The 22,230-nt window shown below is 41.1% G+C and overlaps 1 protein-coding gene across 2 annotated transcripts in view; it reads left to right on the forward strand.

Moving 5' to 3' along the window:
• SAP130 (Sin3A associated protein 130) overlaps positions 1 to 22,230 on the forward strand; it is a gene marked incomplete at its 3' end in the record, with an annotated part of 105,040 nt that overhangs the window by 66,644 nt on the left and 16,166 nt on the right. Inside the window, exon 15 of one of the 2 annotated variants that reach the window (XM_080689903.1) lies at positions 3,890 to 3,994. The exons of the other annotated variant lie outside the window; for it this stretch is intronic. Coding sequence (XP_080546029.1) covers positions 3,890 to 3,994 — 105 coding nt within the window. The remainder of the gene's footprint in view (positions 1 to 3,889; positions 3,995 to 22,230) is intronic. 2 annotated transcript variants of the gene reach the window in all.

Genomic DNA, 22,230 nt, shown 5'->3' on the forward strand with positions numbered 1-22,230 from the left:
ACTTGTAATCCCTGCACTTGGGAGGCTGACAGGAGGATTGCACAGGTTCGAAGCCAGCCTCAGCTACTGAGTGAGGCTCTCAGCAACTTAGTGAGGCCCTGTTTCCAAATAAAGTATAAAATAGGTCTGGGAGCCGGGCATGGTGGCACACACTTGTAATCCCTGTGCTTGGGAGGTGGAAACAGGAGGATCACACAAGTTCGAAGCCAGCCTTGCTGGCTTAAGAGACCCTGTTTCCAAATAAAAATATAAAATAGGTCTGAGTGTGTAGCCCGTAGGCAGAAGGGTTTCCAGGAACCCCCATACCACACACACACAAAAGTGTGTGTGTGTGTGTGTGTGTGTGTGTGTGTGTGTGTGTGTAGGTCTGAGAGTATAGCCCGGAGGTAAAAAAAAAAAAAAAAAGCCCCTGGGTTCCACCCCCAGTACTACACACACACACACACACACACACACACACACACACACACACTATAACCCCTTAATATTACCAAATATCTAGTCAGTTGTTCAAATTTCCAGTAATCTCAAATGTCATAAATTTTCTTTTGTTTTATATTATTTGAATTGGTATTCTTTTTTTTTCTTTTTTTTTTTTTTTTCTTTTTCTTTCTTGCAGTACTCGGAATGGAACCTAGGGGCATTCTACCTCTGAACTACACCCCCAGCCCTATTTTTTATTCTTTATTTTGAAACAGGATCTCATTGAGTTGCGAAGGGCTTCACTAAGTAGCTGAGACTGAGACTGTCTATGAACCAAGATCCCTCTGTCTCAGCCTCCCAAATGCTTCAAATGCTGGGATTACAAGCGTGCATTACCATGCCCAGCTTAAGTTGGTATTCTTAGTTTTTTTGTTTTTTCTGTTTCATAGTTTAAACCCAGGACCTTACACATTCTAGGCAAGCACTCTACCACTGAGCCACTGAGCTCCACCCATAGCCCTGAATTGGTATTCTAATAATATACATACATTGTGATTAGTCAACATGATGCATAAGACTTTTTTTTCTTCTTTTTGTTGGTGGTGCTGGGGATTGAACCCATAGGCATTCTACCTCCAAGCTATACCCCCAGCCCCATTTTATTTTTTATTTGTAAACATGTTCTCACTAAGTTGCTGAGGCTGGCTTTGAATCTCTGATCTTCCTGTTTTAGCCTTCCAATACTGGGATCACAGGTGTGCACCACCACATCCATCTAACTCTTTTAATACATAGGTTTCCTTTATCTTTTTTTTCTAATATATTTATTGAAAAAACTTTGTCCCTCGCTCTAAATTTTGTCAGCAGCTATCTCTTATTGTTTCTAGGGCTGCTGCAACAAATTGCTATAGGTTTAGTGGCTCAAAATAACAAATTTGTTATCTTACATACAGTTCTGGTGGCTTTAAGTTTGAAGTCAAGGTCTTGGCAGGGTCAGTCCCTTCTAAAAGGTTTAGTGATGAATCTCTTTATGCTTTTCCTAATTGTTAGCAGTCCTTTTTCATCATATTACACACATCATATTACTCCAAATACCGCCTCCATATTCACATGGCCTTCCCTCTGGGTCTGTGTGTCTCAAATCTCCCTTTCCTTTCTGTTATAAGGATATGAGTCATTGGACTTAGGGAAATCCAGAATGATCTCATCTTGAAATCCTTAATTATGCTTGCAAGGACCTTTTTTTCCAAATAAAGACACATTCACAGTACAAGGATTAGGACATATAGTTCTTTACATGGAATTCAGTGGACTGACTGTATTTATGTTCTTATGTTCTTTGCATATTTTGTAAGTTATTGAATCTAAAGATTTGATTAGCTGGGCATGGTAGTGTAGGCTTGTAATCCCAGTATATGGGAGGAGGTCACAGGTTCAAGGACATCTTCAGCGTGGAGTGAGAATTGCATCAACCTAATGAGACCATATGTTTCAAAATAAAAACAAGCTAGGTGGGGTGGTGCACGCTTCTAATCCTAGCACTTGGGGGACTGAAATAAGCGATCTCAGCTTAGCACCAGGGTCACGACTTGTGAGGCCCTCTGCAACTTAGACCCTGTTTTCCAAGTAAAGCTGGGGGTGTAGATCAGAAGTAGAATGCCTCTGGGTTCAATTCCCAGTAACACACACACACACACACACACACACACACACACACACACACCACCAGGCAGGGCTGGGGGTGTATCTTAGAGGTAGAATGTCCTGGGTTCAATCCGTAACACCAATAAATAAATAAATAAATAAATAAATAAATAAATAAATAAATAACAGTAGGTATGGGGGTATAGCTCAGAGGCAGAATTGCCCTGGGTTCAATCACCAGTACCCCAATATATAGATAAATGGATGGATGGATGTTTGATTAGATTAGCCTTTCCCCTTTTCTTGTGAGAAGGCTATGTCACAGTTGGGTAATTTAGTCTTTTACCAGGAGATACAGGCTGTCTGGTGGTTAATCTTTTTGAGATGGTAGTAGCCTAATTAAGCACTGGAAAATAGTATATTGTATCTAGTTCTGGACATTTTCTCTTCAACCCACTCTCATGTGGCATTTGTTCTACCACTCTACTCAAACTAAACGTGAGGATTGCTCATGACATCACATAGCTAAATATAGGGGTGAAATTCTTATTCAGTCATCACTGGGCATGGTGGCGTACAGGCTTGTAATCCCTGCGCTTGGGAGGTGGAGACAGGAGGATCGCACAGGTTCGAAACCAGCCGCGCTGGCTTAAGAGACCCTGTTTCCAAAAATAAAAAAGTATAAAAAAAAATAGGTGTGGGAGTATAGCCCGGAGGTAGAAGGGCTTCCAGGAACACCAGTACCACCTTAAAAAAAAAAAAAAAAACATAGCATCTCCTCTGTACCACAGGACACAGTTGATCTCTTATCTCTTCCTTGATATATGTTTTCACCTGGCTTCCATGGTCTATTGGTATATAGGCCTTATGATGACTGTGAGCACTTAACATGTTTTTTGTTTTGTTTTTTGCTATATTGGGTATCGAACCCAGGAACATTCTACCTCTGAGCTACTCTCCCCAGCCCTATTTTTTTTTTTTTTCCAGTACTGGGGATGGAACCCAGGGGCATTCTACCTCCAAGCTGCACCCCCAGCTTTATTTTTTATTTGGAAACAGGGTCTCACTAAGTAGCTGAGACTGTCCACGAACCCAGATTCTTCTGTCTCAGCCTCCCAAATGCTGGGATTACAAGCGTAAGCCACCATGCCAGGCTCCTGTTTTTTCATTCTTTATTTGGAAACAGAATCTCACTAAATTGTGGAGGGCTGCCAACCTGCAATCCTTTTGTCTCAGCCTCCCAAGTACTGAGATTACAAGAGTGTGCTACCATGCCCCATTTAACATGGGTTTTAATTTAAGAATATTAAGTAAAAAGGAGATGTGGCATTCTAGAAGCAGCAGCTAAGAGTCACAATGGTTCCTTTGCTTTTTGGAGTGAGATCGCAGAAAGCCAGTAAGGATGGGGAAAGAACCCGTTTAGTTAAAAGCCTTTTATACTGTTTGGCCCTTTCAGTATGTATTTCTGTTACTTGATTTAATAAAAATCCATTAAAAAAATACCTAGCCTACCAGGCACAATGGTACACACCTGTATCTAATTCCAGTACTTAGGAGGTTACGATAAGAGGATCACATGTTTCAGACCAGCTTTAGCAATTTAGGGAGACCTTGCTTGAAGGTAAAAAATTAAAAGGGCTGGGAGTGTAGCTTGGGGAGAGAATGCTCTTGGGTTCAATTCTTCAGTACCAAAAAAAAAAAACCTAGCCAGTGTGGTGCTTTTATTTTGCCAGCGGTATTCCCAGCAAGTGGTATCTTGTACTGTACATCCTTTGACACCCTGCGCCTGCCATTTTCCAGGTTTGTCTCTCTTGTCTTTCAGAATGGCAGTTCGGAAAACCCTCATTCCTCCTCAGCCTCCTGAAGTGACCAGTCCTCGAGTGGAGAGCTCCATACGGAGTACATCTGGGTCTCCTAGGCCTGCAGGGTAAGCACATAAATGTTCTTATTCCTCTTCATTTCAATTATACATCACTGTATAAGGAAGAGTCTAAATACTGTGACCAATTTCACAACCTTTTCCTTTCTGTATCTTTTTAACATCCTTTCTGGCTACATGACCTGGACACATTTCTCAACCTCTGGTCCCCATTTGCATCATTTATAAAGTGAGCATACTTACAGAATTACCTCATAGGATTCTTGTACTTAAATGAAAATGATACACTTAAAGCACTTAGCACAAAGCCTGCCTTATAGTGAGCAACCAGTTGTTACTGCTGTGAAAAATGGTCTCACAACAGTAGTTAAGAAAAAGTATGCTGGGTGTGGTGGCGCACGCTTGTAACCCCAGCATTTGGGAGGCTGAGACTGGAAGATCGCGTTTCACAGACAGCCTCGGCTACTTAGTGTGGCCCTCTGCAGCTCAGTGAGACCCAGTTTCAAATAAAGAATAAAAAGAAAATAGGGCAGGGGTGTAGCTCAGAGGTCAAATGCCCCTGGGTTCCATCCCCAGACCTGCAAAAATGAAAAAAAAAAGTATGCTTTTCCTTCATTCTCAAATCTAAAGGTAATGTTATTTTGAAAAAAAAAATCAGACAATATAAAAAACATTTAGAGCCAGGCGTGGTGGCACACACTTGTAATCCCAGTAGGGAGGCTGAGACAAGAGGATTGCACACGAAGCCAGCCTCAGCTACTTAGTGAGGCTCTCGGCAACTTAGTGAGACCCTGTTTCCAAATAAAATATAAAATGGGTCTGGGAGTGTAGCCCAGAGGTAGAAAAGCCCCTGGATATCATCCCTAGCACCACAATAAATAAATAAATTAATTAATTAATTAATTTAAAATATATAAGTCCAGGCATGGTTTACAGTCCCATAATCCCAGGTAATCAGGAAGCTAAGCTAAATGAAGATCATTTGAGCACAGATCTTAACAGCTAGCCTGTGAGTGAAACCCCATTATATATATATATATATGGATGGGTGTGTAGCTCAGTGGTATAGTGCGTAGGTTTCATAGGTAGGCTCTGGATTGTGTCTCCAATACCATAAAAACAAAAGATGAGAGTCAGCATTTAAAATAACATAATTTATCTCATTTAAAGAATGAAGTACATGGTGTAGATCTTCAATCCTAGTACTTTGGGAGGCTAAGACAGGAGGATTGTAGATTTGAAACCAGCCTCAGAGGCCGGGCTTGGTGGCGCACACTTGTAATCCCTGCACTTGGGAGGTGGAGACAGGAGGATCGCACAGGTTCGAAGCCAGCCTCACTGGCTGAGGAGACCCTGTTTCCAAATAAAAATATAAAATAAGTCTGGGAGTGTAGCCCGGAGGTAGAAGGGCTTCCAGGAACCCCAGTACCACACACACACACAAAAAAAAATACTATCCAAGCCCCTATTTCTTTGAGGTCCCTGGGTTCCATCCCCAGTACCACCAAAATAAAAAAATAACAATACAAAAATAACCAGGCATGGTGGCACACACTTGTAATCCCAGCATTTGTGACTGAAACAGGAGGATCATCATTTGCAAACAGCCTCAGCTATTACTTAGTGAGCTCCTATGCAACTCAGTGAAACCTTGTTTCAAAAAATGAGTAAAAAAATAGGGCTGGGGGTGTAGCTCGGAGGTAGAATGCCCCTGGGTTTTATCCCTGGTACTGCAAAAAAAATTAAAAAAAATAAAATAGGGCTGAATATGTAGCTAAGATAGTAGAATGCCCCTGGGTTGCTTTTCCAGCACAACAACAAAAAAATTAAATTAAAAAAAATAAGTATGAGGTAAGAGGACAATAAAATTATTGTCCTGTTGTCCACCTACTTTACCAGTCCCATTCCCCAGACTAATATTTATTGGTAACAGCTTTGATAAATATCTTTTTTTTTTTTTTTTGGTGGTACTGGGGTTCCTGGAAGCCCTTCTACTTCCGGGCTACACTCCCAGACCTATTTTTTTTTATACTTTTTTATTTGGAAACAGGGTCTCATAAGCCAGCGCGCGCGGCTGGCTTCGAACCTGTGCGATCTTCCTGTCTCTGCCTCCCAAGCGCGGGGATTACAAGCGTGCGCCACCACGCCCGGCTTTTTCCACATCTTTTTCTACTTATACATAGATTAATAGTTTCTTTTATTTGTTTCTGAACTGGGTTCTCACTATGTTGGACAGGTTGGTAAAGGGAAAAAAAAAAGACTGTATAAGCAAAGCAGAAGACAAATTAGAGATAAATATATGCACTCTTTCAGTGTATTTCACTTCTTATCCAACATCTGTGTTTCCTCAGTGACAGTTTTATTATCACTCTCCCCCATTTCCCTCTTCCATCTTCCATGTATGAGGCCAAATTTTCTTGTTTATCTCACAATTTTTTGTTGAAAGTTTTGACTTTTTTTTGTGGCACTGGGAGTTTAACCCAGGGGTATTCAACCTCTGATATACACCCCCAACCCTGTTTTTTATTCTTTATTTTGAAACAGGGTCTCACTAGTTGCAAAGGGCCTCACTAAGTAACTGAGGCTGTTCCCAAACCTATATCCTTCTGTCTCTGCCTCCCAAATGTTGGGATTACAAGCATGCACCACCATGCCAAGATGAGACCCTCTTTTGAAATAAAAATAAAATGGGGTTGAGGGTGTAGCTCAAAGGTAATATACTCCTGGGTTCAATCCCCAGCCCCCTTCCTCCTCCGTCACAAAAAGCCCAAATTTGCCAGGCATAGTACTTGGGAGGCTGAGACAGGAGGATCACAGGTTTGCAGCCAGCCTCAGCTACTTAGTGAGGCCCTCCACAACTTAGTGAGACCCTGTTTCAAAATAAATAATAAAAAAGGCTGGAAATATGACTTCTAAGCCATGCCTAGTGGCATACACTCTAATACCAGTACTTGGGAGACTGAGACAGGAGGATTGCAGGTTCATAGCCAGCCTCTGCAACTTGTGACGCCCTCCACAACTTAGTAAGACCCTGTTTCAAAATGAAGAATAAGAGCTGGGCATGGTAGCACTCTGGAGGCTGAGACAGGAGGACCGTGATTCACAGACATCCTCAGCTACTTAGGCCTTCTGCAATTTTGTGAGACCTTGTTTGAAAGTAAAGAATAAAAAATATGGCAGGGGGGTCTAGTTTGAATGCTTCTGGGTTCTATCCCCCAGTATTGCAGAAAAAAAAAAAAGAAGAAGTTTAATCCTCAGTAATACACACACACAAAAAAAAAAAGAATAAAAAAGGACTGGGAGTGTAGCTCAGAGGTAGAATGTCCCTGGATTCAACCCCTAGCACCAAAAAAAGAAACACACACACACACACAGGGTCTCACTAGGTTGATGAGAGTCTCGCTTCTTGCTAAGACTGTCCTCGAACCTGTGATCCTCCTGTCTCAGCCTCCCAAGTATTGGGATTATGAATGCCAGGCTAAAATTGGACATTTTGTCACTGTTCATTTTAGTTATAGCTGATTAGTGACTTTGTAAACTAATTCTTTACATTCTAAGTCTTGGTCTTATGTGGACATGAATTATCTTGACAGATTTCCTTGAATGCATAAAATGAAAATATTCCCTGCCTTTGCTGAGAGGCTATGTGTGTGTCTTGAGGTTCCCCTTGGTTGCCCTGGCAGGTGGTTTAAAACTCTGCCTTAATGCCAAGGGTGGTGGCGCACAATTGGAATCTCAGTACTTGGAAGGCTAAGACAAGAGAATCACAGGTTTGAGGACAAGCTTAGCCAAGTAGTGAGACTCATCAACCTAGCTAGACCCTGTTTCAAAATAAAAAATAGCTGGAGCTGGGCGTGGTAGCACATGCTTGTAATCACTGCACCTGGGAGACTGAGACAGGAGGATCGCACAGGTTCAAAGCCAGCCTCAGCTACTTAATGAGGCTCTCGGCAACTTAGTGAGACCCTGTTTCAAAATAAAATATAAAATAGGTCTGGAAGGATAGCCTGGAGGTAGCCAGGTTCTGGGTTCCACTCCCCACTACCACCAAAAAAAAAAAAAAAAAAAACTGGAGCTGGAGAAGCCGGGCATGGTGGCACACACTTATAATTCCAGTACTTGGGAGGCAGAAACAGGATCACAAGCTCTCAGTCAGTCACAGCTACTTAGTGAGGCCCTCCACAACTTAGTGACACCTGTTTCAAAGAATAAAAATAAATCAGACTGGAAGCTGTAGCTCATAGATAGAATGCCCCTGGGCTTAATCCCCAGCACACAAAAAAAAAAAAGGTGGGGGGAGGGCTGGAGTGTAACTCAGGGGTAGAATGCCCCTGGATTCAATTCCTAGAACAAAAAAAAAAAAAAAAACCTGTCAAGTTCATCATGGTGGCACATGCCTATAATCTCAGTATTTGGGAACCTGAGACGGGTTTTCTGCCAGTCTCAGCAATTTACTGAGGCCCTCCACAATTCAATGAGACCCTGTGTCAAAATAAATAAGCTGGGTGTGGTGGTGCACGCTTGTAATCCCAGCATTTAGGAGGCTGAGACAGGAGGATCCAGGTTCACAGACAGCCTAAGCTACTACTTAGTGAGGCCCTTTGCAACTGAGTGAGACCCTGTTGCTTATGGGTTCCAACCCCAGTTCCGCAAAGAATAAATAAAATAAAAGTAAAAATAAATAAAATAAAATAGGGCTGGGAGTGTAGCTCAGAGTCAGAATGCCCCTGGGTTTAATCCCTTGTACCACAAAAGAAAACTCTGCCTTAGACAGGTGGGGTGGCACATACCCACAGCTGCAGCTACTCAAGAGGCTGACGCATAAGGATCTCTTGAGCTCAGGAGTTGGAGATTACCTTGAGAGAATGGGAAGACCTTATCTCAAAGTAAGCATCTAAACAGCTCTGGCTTACCCTTCTACAGCTGTTCACCTCAGAGTCAGCTAGGGAGGGGAGACAGAGCTCAAGGCCCGCCCATCATTCCTGCCAAGCACGCAGTCCCACACACGTGTGTTGCTTCCTAGATTGCCAGGAATGAGTCAGAACTATTCAGAGACCTTGTGGATACTTCCTTCTTTAGCTTTTCTTTTAAGCTTTTGTTATAGTTTATTGTTTGCTCTAGCTGCCAGCATCCTCTTTCTTAATTAGCTGCAAAGTTGATCAGTTGCCTCTAATTTTTAACAAATGTCTCTTGGAAAAAAATAATTTGCAACTGGATCCACTCTTGCTCAGGTCAAAAACAGTTTTGCATGTGGAGTCTTCTTCCAGGTTACAAGCAGACCAGTCCTAGAGTCTTAGAGTGTCCTGGAACTAAAGATTGAAGGAGATCCAGCCTCTTTTGCAGCCATTTAAACAACTGATCTTCTCCACTAAGTGTGTACTGTGAGTGTGCATGCCTGCCATGGAGATAGAGGAATGAAATGAAGGCAAGTTAAAACACCAGGAACCTTGGTGTTCTTGCTAGATTGAGCCGGTTTTCTTGAATAATTCTGCCAGATTTTGGAATCTTCCGTTGATTTCCAGAGTTCTGAAAAAGGTATGCTTCTTTGGCCTGCCTCCCCCCCACCCCTCTCTCTCACTATTTTTCAGTACTAGGGATGTAACAACCACCCAGGGGCATTCTACCTCCCAGCTACACTCCCAGCCATATATATATATATATATATATTTTTTTTTTTTTTTTTTTTTTTTGGCTTTCTACCTCCAGGCTATACCTCACTAAGTAACTGAGGCTGGCTTTGAACCTGTGCAATCCTCCTGTCTCAGCCTCCCAAGTGCAGGGATTATAAGCATGTACCACCATGCCTAGCTCCAGGCCTATTTTTTATTCTTTACTTTGAAATAGGGTTTCACTGAGTTACAAAGGGCCTCACCAAGTGGCTTAGGCTGTTTGCAACCTTGATCCTCCTGTCCCAGCCTCCCAAATTTTTGAATTAAAAACATCCGCCACCACGCTTGGCTGTCTCGTTTATTTTTTTTATCTTCTTTCTTTTTCTTTTTTCTTTCTTTTCTTTTTTTTTTTTTTTTTTTTTTTTTTTTTACAGTGGCACTGAGGATTGAACTCAAGGGCATTCTGAGCTACGCCCAACCCTTCTTACTTTTTGTTTTGAAAGATGGCCTTGCTAGGTTACTGAGAATCTCATCAAATTGCTGAAGCTGGTCTTGAACCTGTGATCCTCCTGTCTCAGCCTCCCAAGTACTGGAATTACAAGCATGATCCCACCATGCCTGGCTTTTTTCTTTTTTTATATTTTGCCTTTTTATTGTTGTTCCTTTTTTTTTTTTTTCTTCAGTACTGGGAATGGAACCCAGGAGCATTCTACCTTTGAGCTACACCCCAGCCCTATTTTTTTTATTCTTTTATTTTGAAACAGGGTCTCACTGAGTTGCAAAGGGCCTCGCTAAGTAGCTGAAGCTGGCTGCAAACCACAATCCTCCTGTCTCAGCTTCCCAAAGCTGGGATTACAAGTGTGCTCCTGCCTTTTGTTTTTTGTTGTTGTTTTTTGGTTTTGGGGGGTTTTTTGTGTGTGTGTGTGTGTGTGTGTGTGTGTGTGTGTGTGTGTATGGCACTAGGGATGGATACCCAGGGGCATTCTACCTCTGAGCTACACCCCCAGCCCTCTTTTGTATTCTTTATTTTGAAACAGGGTCTCACTGAGTTGCAAAGGGCCTCACTATGTTAAGTAGCTTAGGCTGGCTGGGAACCATGATCTTCCTGTCTCAGTCTCCCGAATGCTGGAATTATAAGTGTGCGCCACAATGCCCAGCTTTTTATCAATATCTTTGATTATCTTGTCTTTAATTCCAGGAGACTCTATTCCCACCCACCCAAATTATTTTTAAAAATTATTTTAGCTAGGCATGGTGGCACACGCTTGTAATACCCGCACTTGGGAGGCTGAGACAGTAAGATCGCACAGATTTGAAGCCAGCCTCAGCTACTTAGTGAGGCTCTCAGCAACTTAGTGAGACCCTGTTTCCAAATAAAGAATAAAATAGGTCTGGGAGTATAGCCCAGAAGTAGAAAAGCCCCTGGGTTCCACCCCCAGTACCACCAAAAAATATATATTTTTTTATTTTGAGCCAGGCATGGTGGCACATACTTTGTAATTCCAGTACTTGGGATGCTGAGACAGAAGGATTATACGTTTGCAGCCAGCCTCAGTTACTTAATGAGGCCCTGCACAATTTAGTGAAATCCTTTTTCAAAATAAAGAATAAAAAATAGGGCTGGAGGTAAAGCTTAGAGGTAGGATGCCCCTGGGTCCAATCACCAGTGCCAAAATACAAACAAAATTATTTTGAAATATTTTAAGACTCGCAAGAAACCACAAAAGGAACAGAATCCCCTTGTACCCATTCCTGAATTATTGCATTTTACATAACCCCTGGTACTTTTTTTTTTTTTTTTTTTTGGCGGGTCTGGGAATGGTAGCCAGGGGCATTCTACCTCCGAGTTATATCCCCTGCTCTATTTTTTTATTCTTTAAGGCAGGGTCTCACTAAGCAGAGGGTCTTACTAAGTAGCTGAGGCTGTCTTCGAACCGTGATCTACAGTCTCAACCTCCCGAATGCTGGGATTATAAGCATGCGCTACCTCACCCAGCCCCAGCTGAAATAATTCAGCTGGGTGTGGTGGCGTACGCTTATAATCCCAGCATTCGGGAGGCTGAGACAGCAGAATTGCAGTTCGTGGACAGCCTCAGCTACTACTTAGGCCCTTTGCAATTCAGTGAGACTCTGTTTCAAAATACAGAATAAAAAATAGGGCTGGGGGTATAACTTGGAGAATTGAATGCCCTGGGGTTCCATCCCCCATAACGCAAATATATATATAATAATTTAAGCCAGGTGTGATGGCCTACACCTGTAATCCCAATATTTGGGAGGTTGAGCAGGATTGCAGGTTAGAAACCAGCCTCAATAAATTAGTAAGGCTCTTATCAACCTAGTGAGACCCTGTTTTCAAATAAAATAGGGCTCAGGATATAGCTCAAAGGTAGAATATGCCTGAATTCCATCCCCAGTGCCCCCCCCCAATAATTGAAATTGTTTCAGTCAGCATGGTAGCACATGCCTTTAATCCTAGTATTTGGGAGACTGAGATAGGAGAATCGCAGGCTCAAGGACAGCCTAAGCAAGTAATGAGACTTTCATAATCCTAGTGAGACCCTGTTTCAAAATAAAAATAAAATAGGGCTGGGGTGTAGTTTGGAGGTAGAATGCCCCTGTCAATTCTTAATACCACACAACAAAAAAAGAAAAAAGAAAAGAAAAGAAATTGTTTTAGTACTATTGACTTAACTTCCAGCTCTATTAGGATGTCATCAGTTTTTATATGTACTTTTTTGTGGGAAGTAGAAGGAAAGGAATAGTAAGGAATAATAAGAATTTTAATTATCACTTTAGATCTGTATAGCCACTACGATAGTCTGAATCCCTTTGCCGCTTGAGTTGTTCTTCATCACTTTAGTTTTGTTTTCAGTTTGATAAAAATGGAATCATTTGAATATCTAACTATATATTTTTAAAAAATTTTTATTGGTGCATTATATTCATACATCATATTGGGGTAAAAAAAACTTGTGTGTACATACATGTACACATCACCAATTTAACCCCTACTAAATTCCCACCCCATTCCCTCCCCATCCCTCCTTCCCTTGCTTGGCTTAGTGGTTGACTTCGATATATTTAAGTACATTGCATGTTTTAGAGAATTTCCTTCTTCCCCACTCCCATCCCCTCATTTAGGTTGTCTTGTTTGCTCCTCTATAGGATTTCCTTTTTCATCTAGAGTTCCTTCTATGGCCCATTTCTCCTTAGCTTTCACGTATTAGGGAAAGCATCTGATTTCTTATTTTTTGTGTCTGACTAATCTCACTTAGCATAATGTCCTCCAGTTCCATCCATTTCCCTGAAAATAATGTAATTGAGTTTTTTTAAATGGCTGAGTAAGCCAGGCGTGGTGGCGCATACTTGTAATCCCAGCATTTGGGAGGCTGAGACCAGAGGATCGTGGTTCACAGACAGTCTCAGCTACTTAGTGAGGCTCTCTGCAACTCAGTGAGACCCAATTTCAAAATAAAGAATAAAAAATAGGGCAGGAAGTGTAGCTCGGAGGTCGAATACTCTTGGGTTCCACCCCCAGACCCACAAAAAAAAAATGGATGAGTAAAATTCCATTGCGTACATATCCCACAGTTTTGTAATCCATTCATCTGTTGATGGACTTCTTGGCTGGTTCCATAGTTTGGCTATGGTGAATTGTGCAGCTATGAACATAGATACACATGCATTAGTTTGGTAGTTTGGTTTCCTTTCTTTTGGGTAGATACCCAGAAGTGGTATTGCTGGATCAAATGGTAGGTTTGTTCCCATTCTTCTGAGGATTCTCCATACTGTTTTCCAAAGTGGTAGCACTAATTTGCAATCCCACCAACAATGTTTTAGAGTTCCCACTTCTCCACATCCTTGCCAGCATCTGTTGTTGTTTGTGTTTTAAATGATTGCCATTGTAGTTGGAGTTAGGTGAAATCTCAGGGTAGTTTTGATTTGCATCTCTCTGATTGCCAGTGATATTGAGCATTTCTTCATGCACTTATTAGTCATTTGAATTTCTTCTTTCATGAAGTGTCTATTTAGTTCACTTGCCAATTTTGTTATTGGATGATTTGTTTTTTCAGTGTTGAGTTTCTTGAGTTCTCTGTATATTCTAGATATTAGTCCTCTTTCGATGGTATAAGTAGCAAAAATCTTCTCCCATTCTGTTGGCTCTCGATTGAGGTTCTTGACAGTTTCCTTTGCTGAACAGAAGCTCTTCAGTTTCATGCAATCCCACATTTTGATTCGCCTTTTAATTTGTTGTGCCTTTGGGGTCTTGTTGAGAAAGTGTTTATCTGTGCCTATGTGTTGCAGTGTTGGACCTATGCCCTCTTCAAGGAGCTTCAAGGTCTCTGGTTTGATTTCCAAGTCTTTGATCCATCTTGAATTGACTCTTGTGCAGGGTGAGAAAGTGGGATTAATTTCCAATTTTCTGTTAACCAGTTTTGCCAACACCATTTGTTGAAGAGGCTATCTTTTTTTCAGTGTATGTTTTTGGCCCCTTTGTCAAAAATCAATTGGCTGAAAGTGTGTATACTTGTTTCTGGCTATTCTGTTCTGCTCCATTGGTCTATGTATCTGTTTTTGTGCCAGTACCATGCTGTTTTTATTACAATGGCTTTGTTGTATAGATTAAAGTCAGGTATTGTGATTCCTCCTGCATGGTTTTTGTTGCTGAGAACTACTTTGGCTATTCTGGGCTTTTTGTTATTCCAAATAAATTTAAGGACTGATTTTTTTCTGTGTCTGTGAGGAATGATCTTGGTAGTTTAATGGGCACTGCATTGAATCTGTAGATCACGTTTGGAAAGATGGCCATTTTAATGATATTTATTCTGCCAATCTATGAACATGGAAGATCTTTCTATCTTCCAAGATCTTCTTTGATTTCTATTTTCAATGCTTTATAATTTTCTTTGTAGAGATATTTTATCTCCGTGGTTAAGTTTATTCCTAAGTATTTTGTTTTTTTGTGGGAGATCCTGAGTGGAAGTGTTTTCTGAATTTCTTTTTCAGTGGATTTATGGTTGGTATACAGGAATGCTTCTGATTTTTTAAGATTGATTTTGTATCCAGACACTTTGCTGAATTTGTTGATCAGTTCTATAAGCCTTTGGTTGAGTTGGTTGGGTTTTCTAAATATAGTATCATGTCATCTGCAAATAGTGAAAGTTTGAGTTCTTCCTTTCCTATTTGTATTCCTCTGATTTCCCTTTCTTGCCTTATTGCTCTGGCTAGAGTCTCTAGTACTATATTGAAGAGAAGTGGTGGTAATGGACATACTTGTCTTGTTCCTGTTTTTAGGGGGAATTCTTGAATTTTTTCCCCATTTAATATGATGTTGGCAGTGGGATTATTGTAGATTGCCTTTATGATGTTGAGATATGTTCCTTCTATTCCAATTCTCTGTAGTGTTTTTATCATAAATGGATGTTGGATTTTATCAAATGCTTTTTCAGTGTCTATTGAAATGATCATGTGATTTTTATCTTTGATTCTGTTTATATGATGAATTACATGGATTGATTTTCATATGTTGAACCAACCTTGCATCCCTGGGATGAAACCTACCTGGTCATGGTGTATGATTTTCTTTATATGATTTTGAATGTGTGTTGCTAATATTTTGTTTAATAGTTTTGCATCCAAGTTCATCAGAGATATAGGCCTGTAGTTTTCCTTCCTTGAACTGTCTTTATTCGGTTTGGGTATTAGTGTGATGTTGGCTTCATAGAATGTATTTGGGAGAGTCCCGGTTTTTGCTACTTCATGAAATAGTTTGAGGAGTATTGGGGTTAGCTCTTCTCTAAAGGTTTTATCGAATTCACTTGGAAAACCATCTGGTCCTAGGCTTTTCCTTTATGGTAAGTTCTTTCTTTATTGCTGTTTCAATCTCTTTGATTGTTATTGGTTGGTTTAAGTGTTCTATATCTTCTTTTTTTTTTTTTTTTTTTTTTGGTGGTACTGGGGTTCCTGGAAGCCCTTCTACCTCCGGGCTACACTCCCAGACCTCTTTTTACATTTTTTTATATTTGGAAACAGGGTCTCCTAAGCCAGCACGCGCGGCTGGCTTCGAACCTGCGCGATCCTCCTGTCTCTGCCTCCCAAGCGCGGGGATTACAAGCGTGCGCCACCACGCCCGGCCAAGTGTTCTATATCTTCTTGACTCAGTTTAGGAAGGTTGTATTTATCTAGGAAGTTGTCAATTTCCTCGATATTTTCCATTTTGTTGGTCTTATATCTTCTGTGACCCATTCTTCATTCAGAAGAGTGGTTTTCAGTCTCCAAATGTTTATGTTGTTTCTCTTTTTCTTATAGTTGATTTCTACTTTCATTCCATTATGGTCTGCAATGACACAGGGAAGTATGTAACATTTTTTGAATTTGCTAGTGCTCATTTTGTGTCCCAGGATGTGATCTATTTTGGAGAAGGTTCTGTGAGCAGCTGAGAAAAATGTAAACTCTGCTGTAGTTGGGTGAAATATTCTATATGTGTTCAACAGGTCCATTTGATTAATGGTGTTCATTAATTCTGAGGCATCTTTACTGATCTTTTGTCTGGAAGATCGGTCTAATGTTGTGAGAGGTATGTTGAAGTCTCCCAGTATTATTTTATTGAATTTTATGTGTGACTTCATGTCACAAAGAGTTTGTTTTATGAAAGTAGCTGCCCCTTATTTGGGGCATAGATGTTGATTATTGTTATTTCCTCTTGGTGAGTTGTTCCTTTTACCAGTAAAATATAAACTTCTTTGTCTCTTCTAATAAGTTTGGGCTTGAAGTCTAACTTTTCTGATATCATAGTTGCTACTCCTGCTTGCCTTCGAGTTCCGTTAGCATGAATTACCTTGCTCCAGCCCTTTACCTTAAATTTGTTCATATCTTTACTTGTAAGGTATGTTTCTTGGAAGCAGCAGATGGATGGATTCTGGTTTTGATCCATTTTACTACTTTATGTCTTTTTTGGGGAGTTCAGGCCATTTATATTCAGGGTGATTATTGAGAGATGATTTTTAATTACCAACATGTTAAGATTTTATTTCTGTTTGAGATACTGTTTATTCTTCTTTGCTTAGTTGTCTGCTGGATGCAAAATCTTGTTTCTTTGGTTCTGGCATGTATTGCCTATTTCTTCTTTGTAGTTAATCTCCTTGAGTATTTTCTCTAGCGCTGGTTTTGAAGACATAAATTCCTTCCATTTCTGATTGTCATCGAAGCTTATTTCCCCATCTAATTTGATGGTTTTGCTGGGAAGAAAATTTTTGGCTGAAAATTGTTTTCTTTCAGAGTTTGAAATATGTTACTCCAAGCCCTTCTGGCTTTCATGACTTGGTTTGGGAAGTCTGGAGTGATTCTAATTGGTTTGCCTCTGAATGTCACTTGGCCTTTTGTTTTTGTTGCCTTTAAGATTCTCTGCTTGGCTTCCACATTGGTCATTTTGACAATTATGTGGCGTGGGGAACCTCTTATCTGATACTGTCTAAAGGGCATTCTATAAGTTTCCTGGACCTGTGTATCGACCTCTTGCTTTATGTTTGGAAATTTTTCTGCTATTACTTCCTTGAAGAGATTATTGATCTCGTTGCTTTCACCTTCTTTTCCCTCCTCTATTCTAATTATTCCAATTATTCCAATCTAATTGATTGTTTATACTTTGAATTGAGGCCTTTACTTCAATGATTGCATCCTTTATTTCTTTTAAACTCTCTCTAAATTCTTTCGAAGGTCCTGTATTATTTCTACAGTTATATTCCTGATTTGATCTTCTGGATATCTCTGATTTTCTATGTTATCAGGTTCTGATGTTGTGGGGTTGTGGGCGTTCATTGCTCCATTGTTATTCCTCTTTCCCATGATTTCAGATGTTTGTGCCTTCTTTGAGTTCTTCCCTGGGTCACTACAACTTCACTTAGGGTGCTGTGGATCTCGAGTCTGTGGTAATCTTAGTCACCACTACTCCTTTACTCGATTGTATTGCAAAGTCTCAGACATAAGGAGTTAATATAGGCTGCGCGAGACCATAGGGGTACCAGGCTGGGTGTTTTCCCACGGGGAGCTGCAACTAGGGTGTGGTATCTCTGCCACCACTACTCCTTCACTGGGTTGGACTGCAAAATCTCAGACCCAGGGAGATTGTCAAAGCTGCGAAAGTCCCTGTAGGCGCGGTACTGGGATTTCTTCTTTAGGGGCCGCAGTTTCACTTACGGTTATTGATTGAGCTGATCTGGAGCTGTCGCAGGCGTGATGAACTTGCCACCTCTGGCAATATGGCGCTGCCACCATGCCCTCGGCAGATGTGAGGCTGGTGTATTTCTTTTCTGGTTTTGAGCTCCGTTCTGAGTTCCTGGAAGGTGTGATGAGCTTGGCCACTGGGAATTTTAGACGTTCTTTGCACTGAAAAACTGCTGAATACACCCGAATGATCCACAGCTGCTCACTTCAGCTCCTTGTTTACCTTTCTTCTCTGGAGCCTGGTGGGTTGCGCTGATCTGGAGCGGTCGCAGGTGCGGTGAACTCACTGTCGCTGCTGGCAATATGGTGCTGCTGTTGCGCCCTCGGCTGTGAGGCTGACATATTTCTTTTCTGGTTTTGAGCTCCATTCTGAGTCCCTTTCTTCTACGGAGCCTAGCGCTGTGAGGCAAGATGGCGCCAGCGCAGCTCTGCTGCTGCAATGCGGCCTGGTTTTTTTTCTGGTCTCTGGTTGTTCTTCTAGTCTTTTTCTCTGTTCCATGTATTTACAGTTTTTATTTCTCTGCTGATGGTGTTTTCTGGCTATGAAAAGCGCTGATTTTATGGCAATAGAGATTGATCGTTAGCGAGACTCATAAAAAGGCTCTATATATTTAAAATATAGTAACCTAATGATATTGGCTTATTTTTACTCCAATTAGTATTCAAATAGTAGCATGTGTCAATAATTTATTCTTTTGTTTTGGATGGTTAGTATTACATTATTATATGAACATACCAGAATTTATCCTGTGTTCACTGAAGTACATTGGTGTTGCTTCTAGTTTGAGGCCTATACCAAATGAGCAAACTCCACCACTGAGCTGGAGCTCCAACATTTGTTTTATTGTAATTGGGTTATTTCACTGACATATAATGAATGTTGTAAAGTCCATCTTAGCAGATAATGTGTGTTGCATGTATTTTCTTCCAATCTATCAATCTATGGTTCTTTTTTCTGGGTTTTGTTTTGTTTTTTGTTTTGTTTGGTACTAGGAATGGAACCCAGGAGCATCCTACCTCCGAGCGACACCCCCAGCCCTATTTTTTATTTTTTGTTTTTTGAAACGGTCTCACTGAGTTGCAGAGGGCCTCACTAAGTAGCTGAGGCTGGCTTCGAAGCTGTGTGATCCTCCTGTCTCAGCCTCCCAAATGCTGGGATTACAAGCGTGCACCACCATGCCTGGTTGGTTCTTTTTTCTGTGTGTGTATTACTGGGGATTGAACCCAGGGGCATTCTACCTCCAACCTACACTCCCAACTTTTGTATTTCTTGTTTTGTTTTGTTGTAATGGGGGTGGAACCCAGGGGCTTTTCTACCTCCAGGCTATATTCCCAGACCTATTTTATACTTCATTTGGAAACGGGGTCTCACTAAGTTGCTGAGAGCCTCACTTAAGTAGCTGAGGCTGGCTTCGAACCTGTGCGATCCTTTTGTCGCAGCCTCCTAAGCGCTGGGATTGCGCCACCACACCTGGCTCTATTTCTTGTTTTGAAACAAGGTCTCATTAAGTTACTGGGAGCCTCATGAGGCTGGCTTTGAACCTACAGTCCTCCTGCCTCAGCCTCCCAATTACAGGGATTATAGGTGGGCACCACCACACGCAGCTGTGCATCAATCTTTCAACCTCTGCTAATGGTTAAAGCAGAAGATTTAATGTGGTGTGGGGAGGGGACCCCCGGGGCATTCTACCTCTGAGCTACACTCCTAGCCCTATTTTTTATTCTTTACTTTGAAATGGGGTCTCACTGAATTGCCAGTAGCAGAAGCTAGCTGGGAACCATGATCCTCCTGTGTCTCAGCTTCCTAAATGCTGAAATTACAAGCATGCACCACCACACCTGGCTAAGATTTTAATTTTGATGAAGCACAACTTATTGTTTTTTTCACCTTATGGAGTATGCTTTTGGAGTTACGTCTAAAGATTCTTCTTCTAACCCAAAGTTTATTTTTTTGGAGATACTAGGGTTTGAATCCAGGGCCAAAGCATGCTAGGCAAGTACTCTACCACTGAGCTACATCCTCATTCCTAACCCTGTATTTTCCTTTGTATTTCTTTTTGAAAGTTTTATATTTTTATGTTTTACAATTAAATCTGTGACCCATTTTAATACATTTTTTACATATGACATGACATTTAGGTTGATATTCATTTCTTTTTGAGGGAAAGGTTACTGGGGATTGACCCAGGGGCATTCTACCTCAGAGCTACACCATCAGCTCTCCTCCCTTTTTTTAAAATTTGAAACAGGGTCTCACTAACTTACTACAACTGGCCTCTAACCTACAATCCTCCTATTTTAGCCTCCCAATTACTGAGATTACAGATGTGTACCACCATTGCCTAGTTTAGGTTGCTGTTCATTTCTGTGCATGTGAAAGTACAATTGTTTTTAAGCTTTATCTTGAGACAGTTTTGTGTGGGGTTTTTTGTTTTGTTTTTGGCTTTTAGGGGGATATATTGGGTACTGGGGATTGAACCCAGGGGCATTCTATCTCCAAGTTACACCAGTAGTATTTTATTTTTATTTTGAAAGGGGTTCTGACTAGGTTGATAAGCGTCTCACTACTTGCTGAGACTGTCCTCAAACCTGTGATCCTCTTGTCTCAGCCTTACAAGTACTAGGATTACAAGTGTGCACCACCAAACCCAGCTTTTGTTTTGTTTTGTTTTGTTTTGTTTGTTTTTTGGTGGTACTGGGGGTGGAACCCAGGGGCTTTCTACCTCTGGACTATACTCCCAGACTTATATTTTATTTGGAAACAGGGTCTCACTAAGTTGCTGAGAGCCTCACTAAGTAGCTGATGCTGGCTTTAAGTAGCTGATCCTCCTGTCTCAGTCTCCCAGTTGCAGAGATTACAAGCATGTGCCACCACGCCCAGCTTGTTTTATTTTATTTTGTTTTGTTTTCGTTGCTGGTGCTGGGGATTGAACCCAGGGCCATTCTACCTCTGAGCTATACCCCTAGCCCTATTTTTTATATTTATTTTGAAACAGGGTCTCACTAAGTTGCAGAGAGCCTCACTAAGTAGCTGAGGCTGGCTTTAAACCTGTGCAGTTGCCAGGCGTGGTGGCGCACGCTTATAATCCCAGCGCTTGGGAGGCTGAGACAGGAGGATTGCACAGGTTCAAAGCCAGCCTCAGCTACTTAATGAGGCTCTCAGTAACTTAGTGAGTCCCTGTTTCCAAATAAAATATAAAATAGGCTTCCAGGAACCCCAGTACCTAAATAAATAAATAAACAAACAAACAAACAAACCTGTGCAGTCCTCATGTATCAGCTTCCCTTATAGAGCCAGGTATGGTGGCACAAGTTTGTAATCCCAGTACTTGGGAGGCTGAGACAGGAGGATAGCAGGTTTTCAGCCCACCTCAGCTACTTAGTGAAGTCTTCTCCAAGTTAGTGAGTCCCTGTTTTAAAATAAAAAATAGCCGGGCGTGGTGGCACACACTTGTAATCCCAGCATTTGGGAGGCTGAGACCAGAGGATCACGGTTCACAGAAAGCCTCAGCTACTTACTTAGTGAGGCCCTCTGCAACTCAGTGAGACCCGGTTTCAAAATGAAGAATAAAAAATAGGGTAGGGGATGTAGCTCAGAAGTCTAATTCTCCTGGTTCCCCAGACCTGCAAAATAATAAAAAAAAATTAATTTATAGAACTAGGATTGTAGCTTGGAGTTAAAATGTTCCTGGAATCCATCCCCAGTAGCACACACACACACACAAAAAAAAATCTTTATGATGAATTTTATAATGTCATGAATAAATCCTTTTAAAATTGAAAACCTAGGATGTACAATTTTGAACAATTTTTATAGCTGTTTTAGGTGCCTAATATATCTTTGGAAAGTTTGAAGATTGACCTCTGGGTAGAGGACTGGGTGCCTAAAGTAGAAGTTACTTTGAATATATATTCTTTGTACCTTTGGAACTTTGCCACTCAGCATGAGGTTCCTCTTTTATAAGAAATAGTAAGTTATTTTTATAAGAAACTGTAGCCGGGTGTGGTGGCACAAGCTTGTAATCCCAGCATTCAGGAGGTGGAGACAGGAGGATTGCGGTTTACGGACAGCCTCAGCTACTTAGCTAGGCCCTTTGCATCTCCATGAGAGTTTCAATTTTTTTTTTTTAAAAAAAGCCCTGTTTCAAAAAGTTAAAAAAGGAGCCAGGCATGGTGGCCCATACTTGTAATCCCAGCACTCAAGAGGCTGAGACTAGAGGATTGCGGTTTACAGACAGCATCAGCTACTTAGTGAGGCTCTCTGCAACTCAGTGAGACCCTGTTTCAAAAATAAAGAATAAAAAATAGGGGTGGGGTGTAGCTTGGAGGTAAAATGCCCCTGGGTTCCATCCCCACCCCCGCAAAAAAAAAACAAAAATTTTTTTTTAAAGGACCAAAAAAATAGGGCTGAGGAGTATAACTCGGAGGTAGAATGTCCTGGGTTCCATC

The sequence above is a fragment of the Muscardinus avellanarius genome (genome assembly GCF_963383645.1).
Source record: "Muscardinus avellanarius genome assembly, chromosome: 2".
Lineage (NCBI taxonomy): Eukaryota > Metazoa > Chordata > Mammalia > Rodentia > Gliridae > Muscardinus > Muscardinus avellanarius.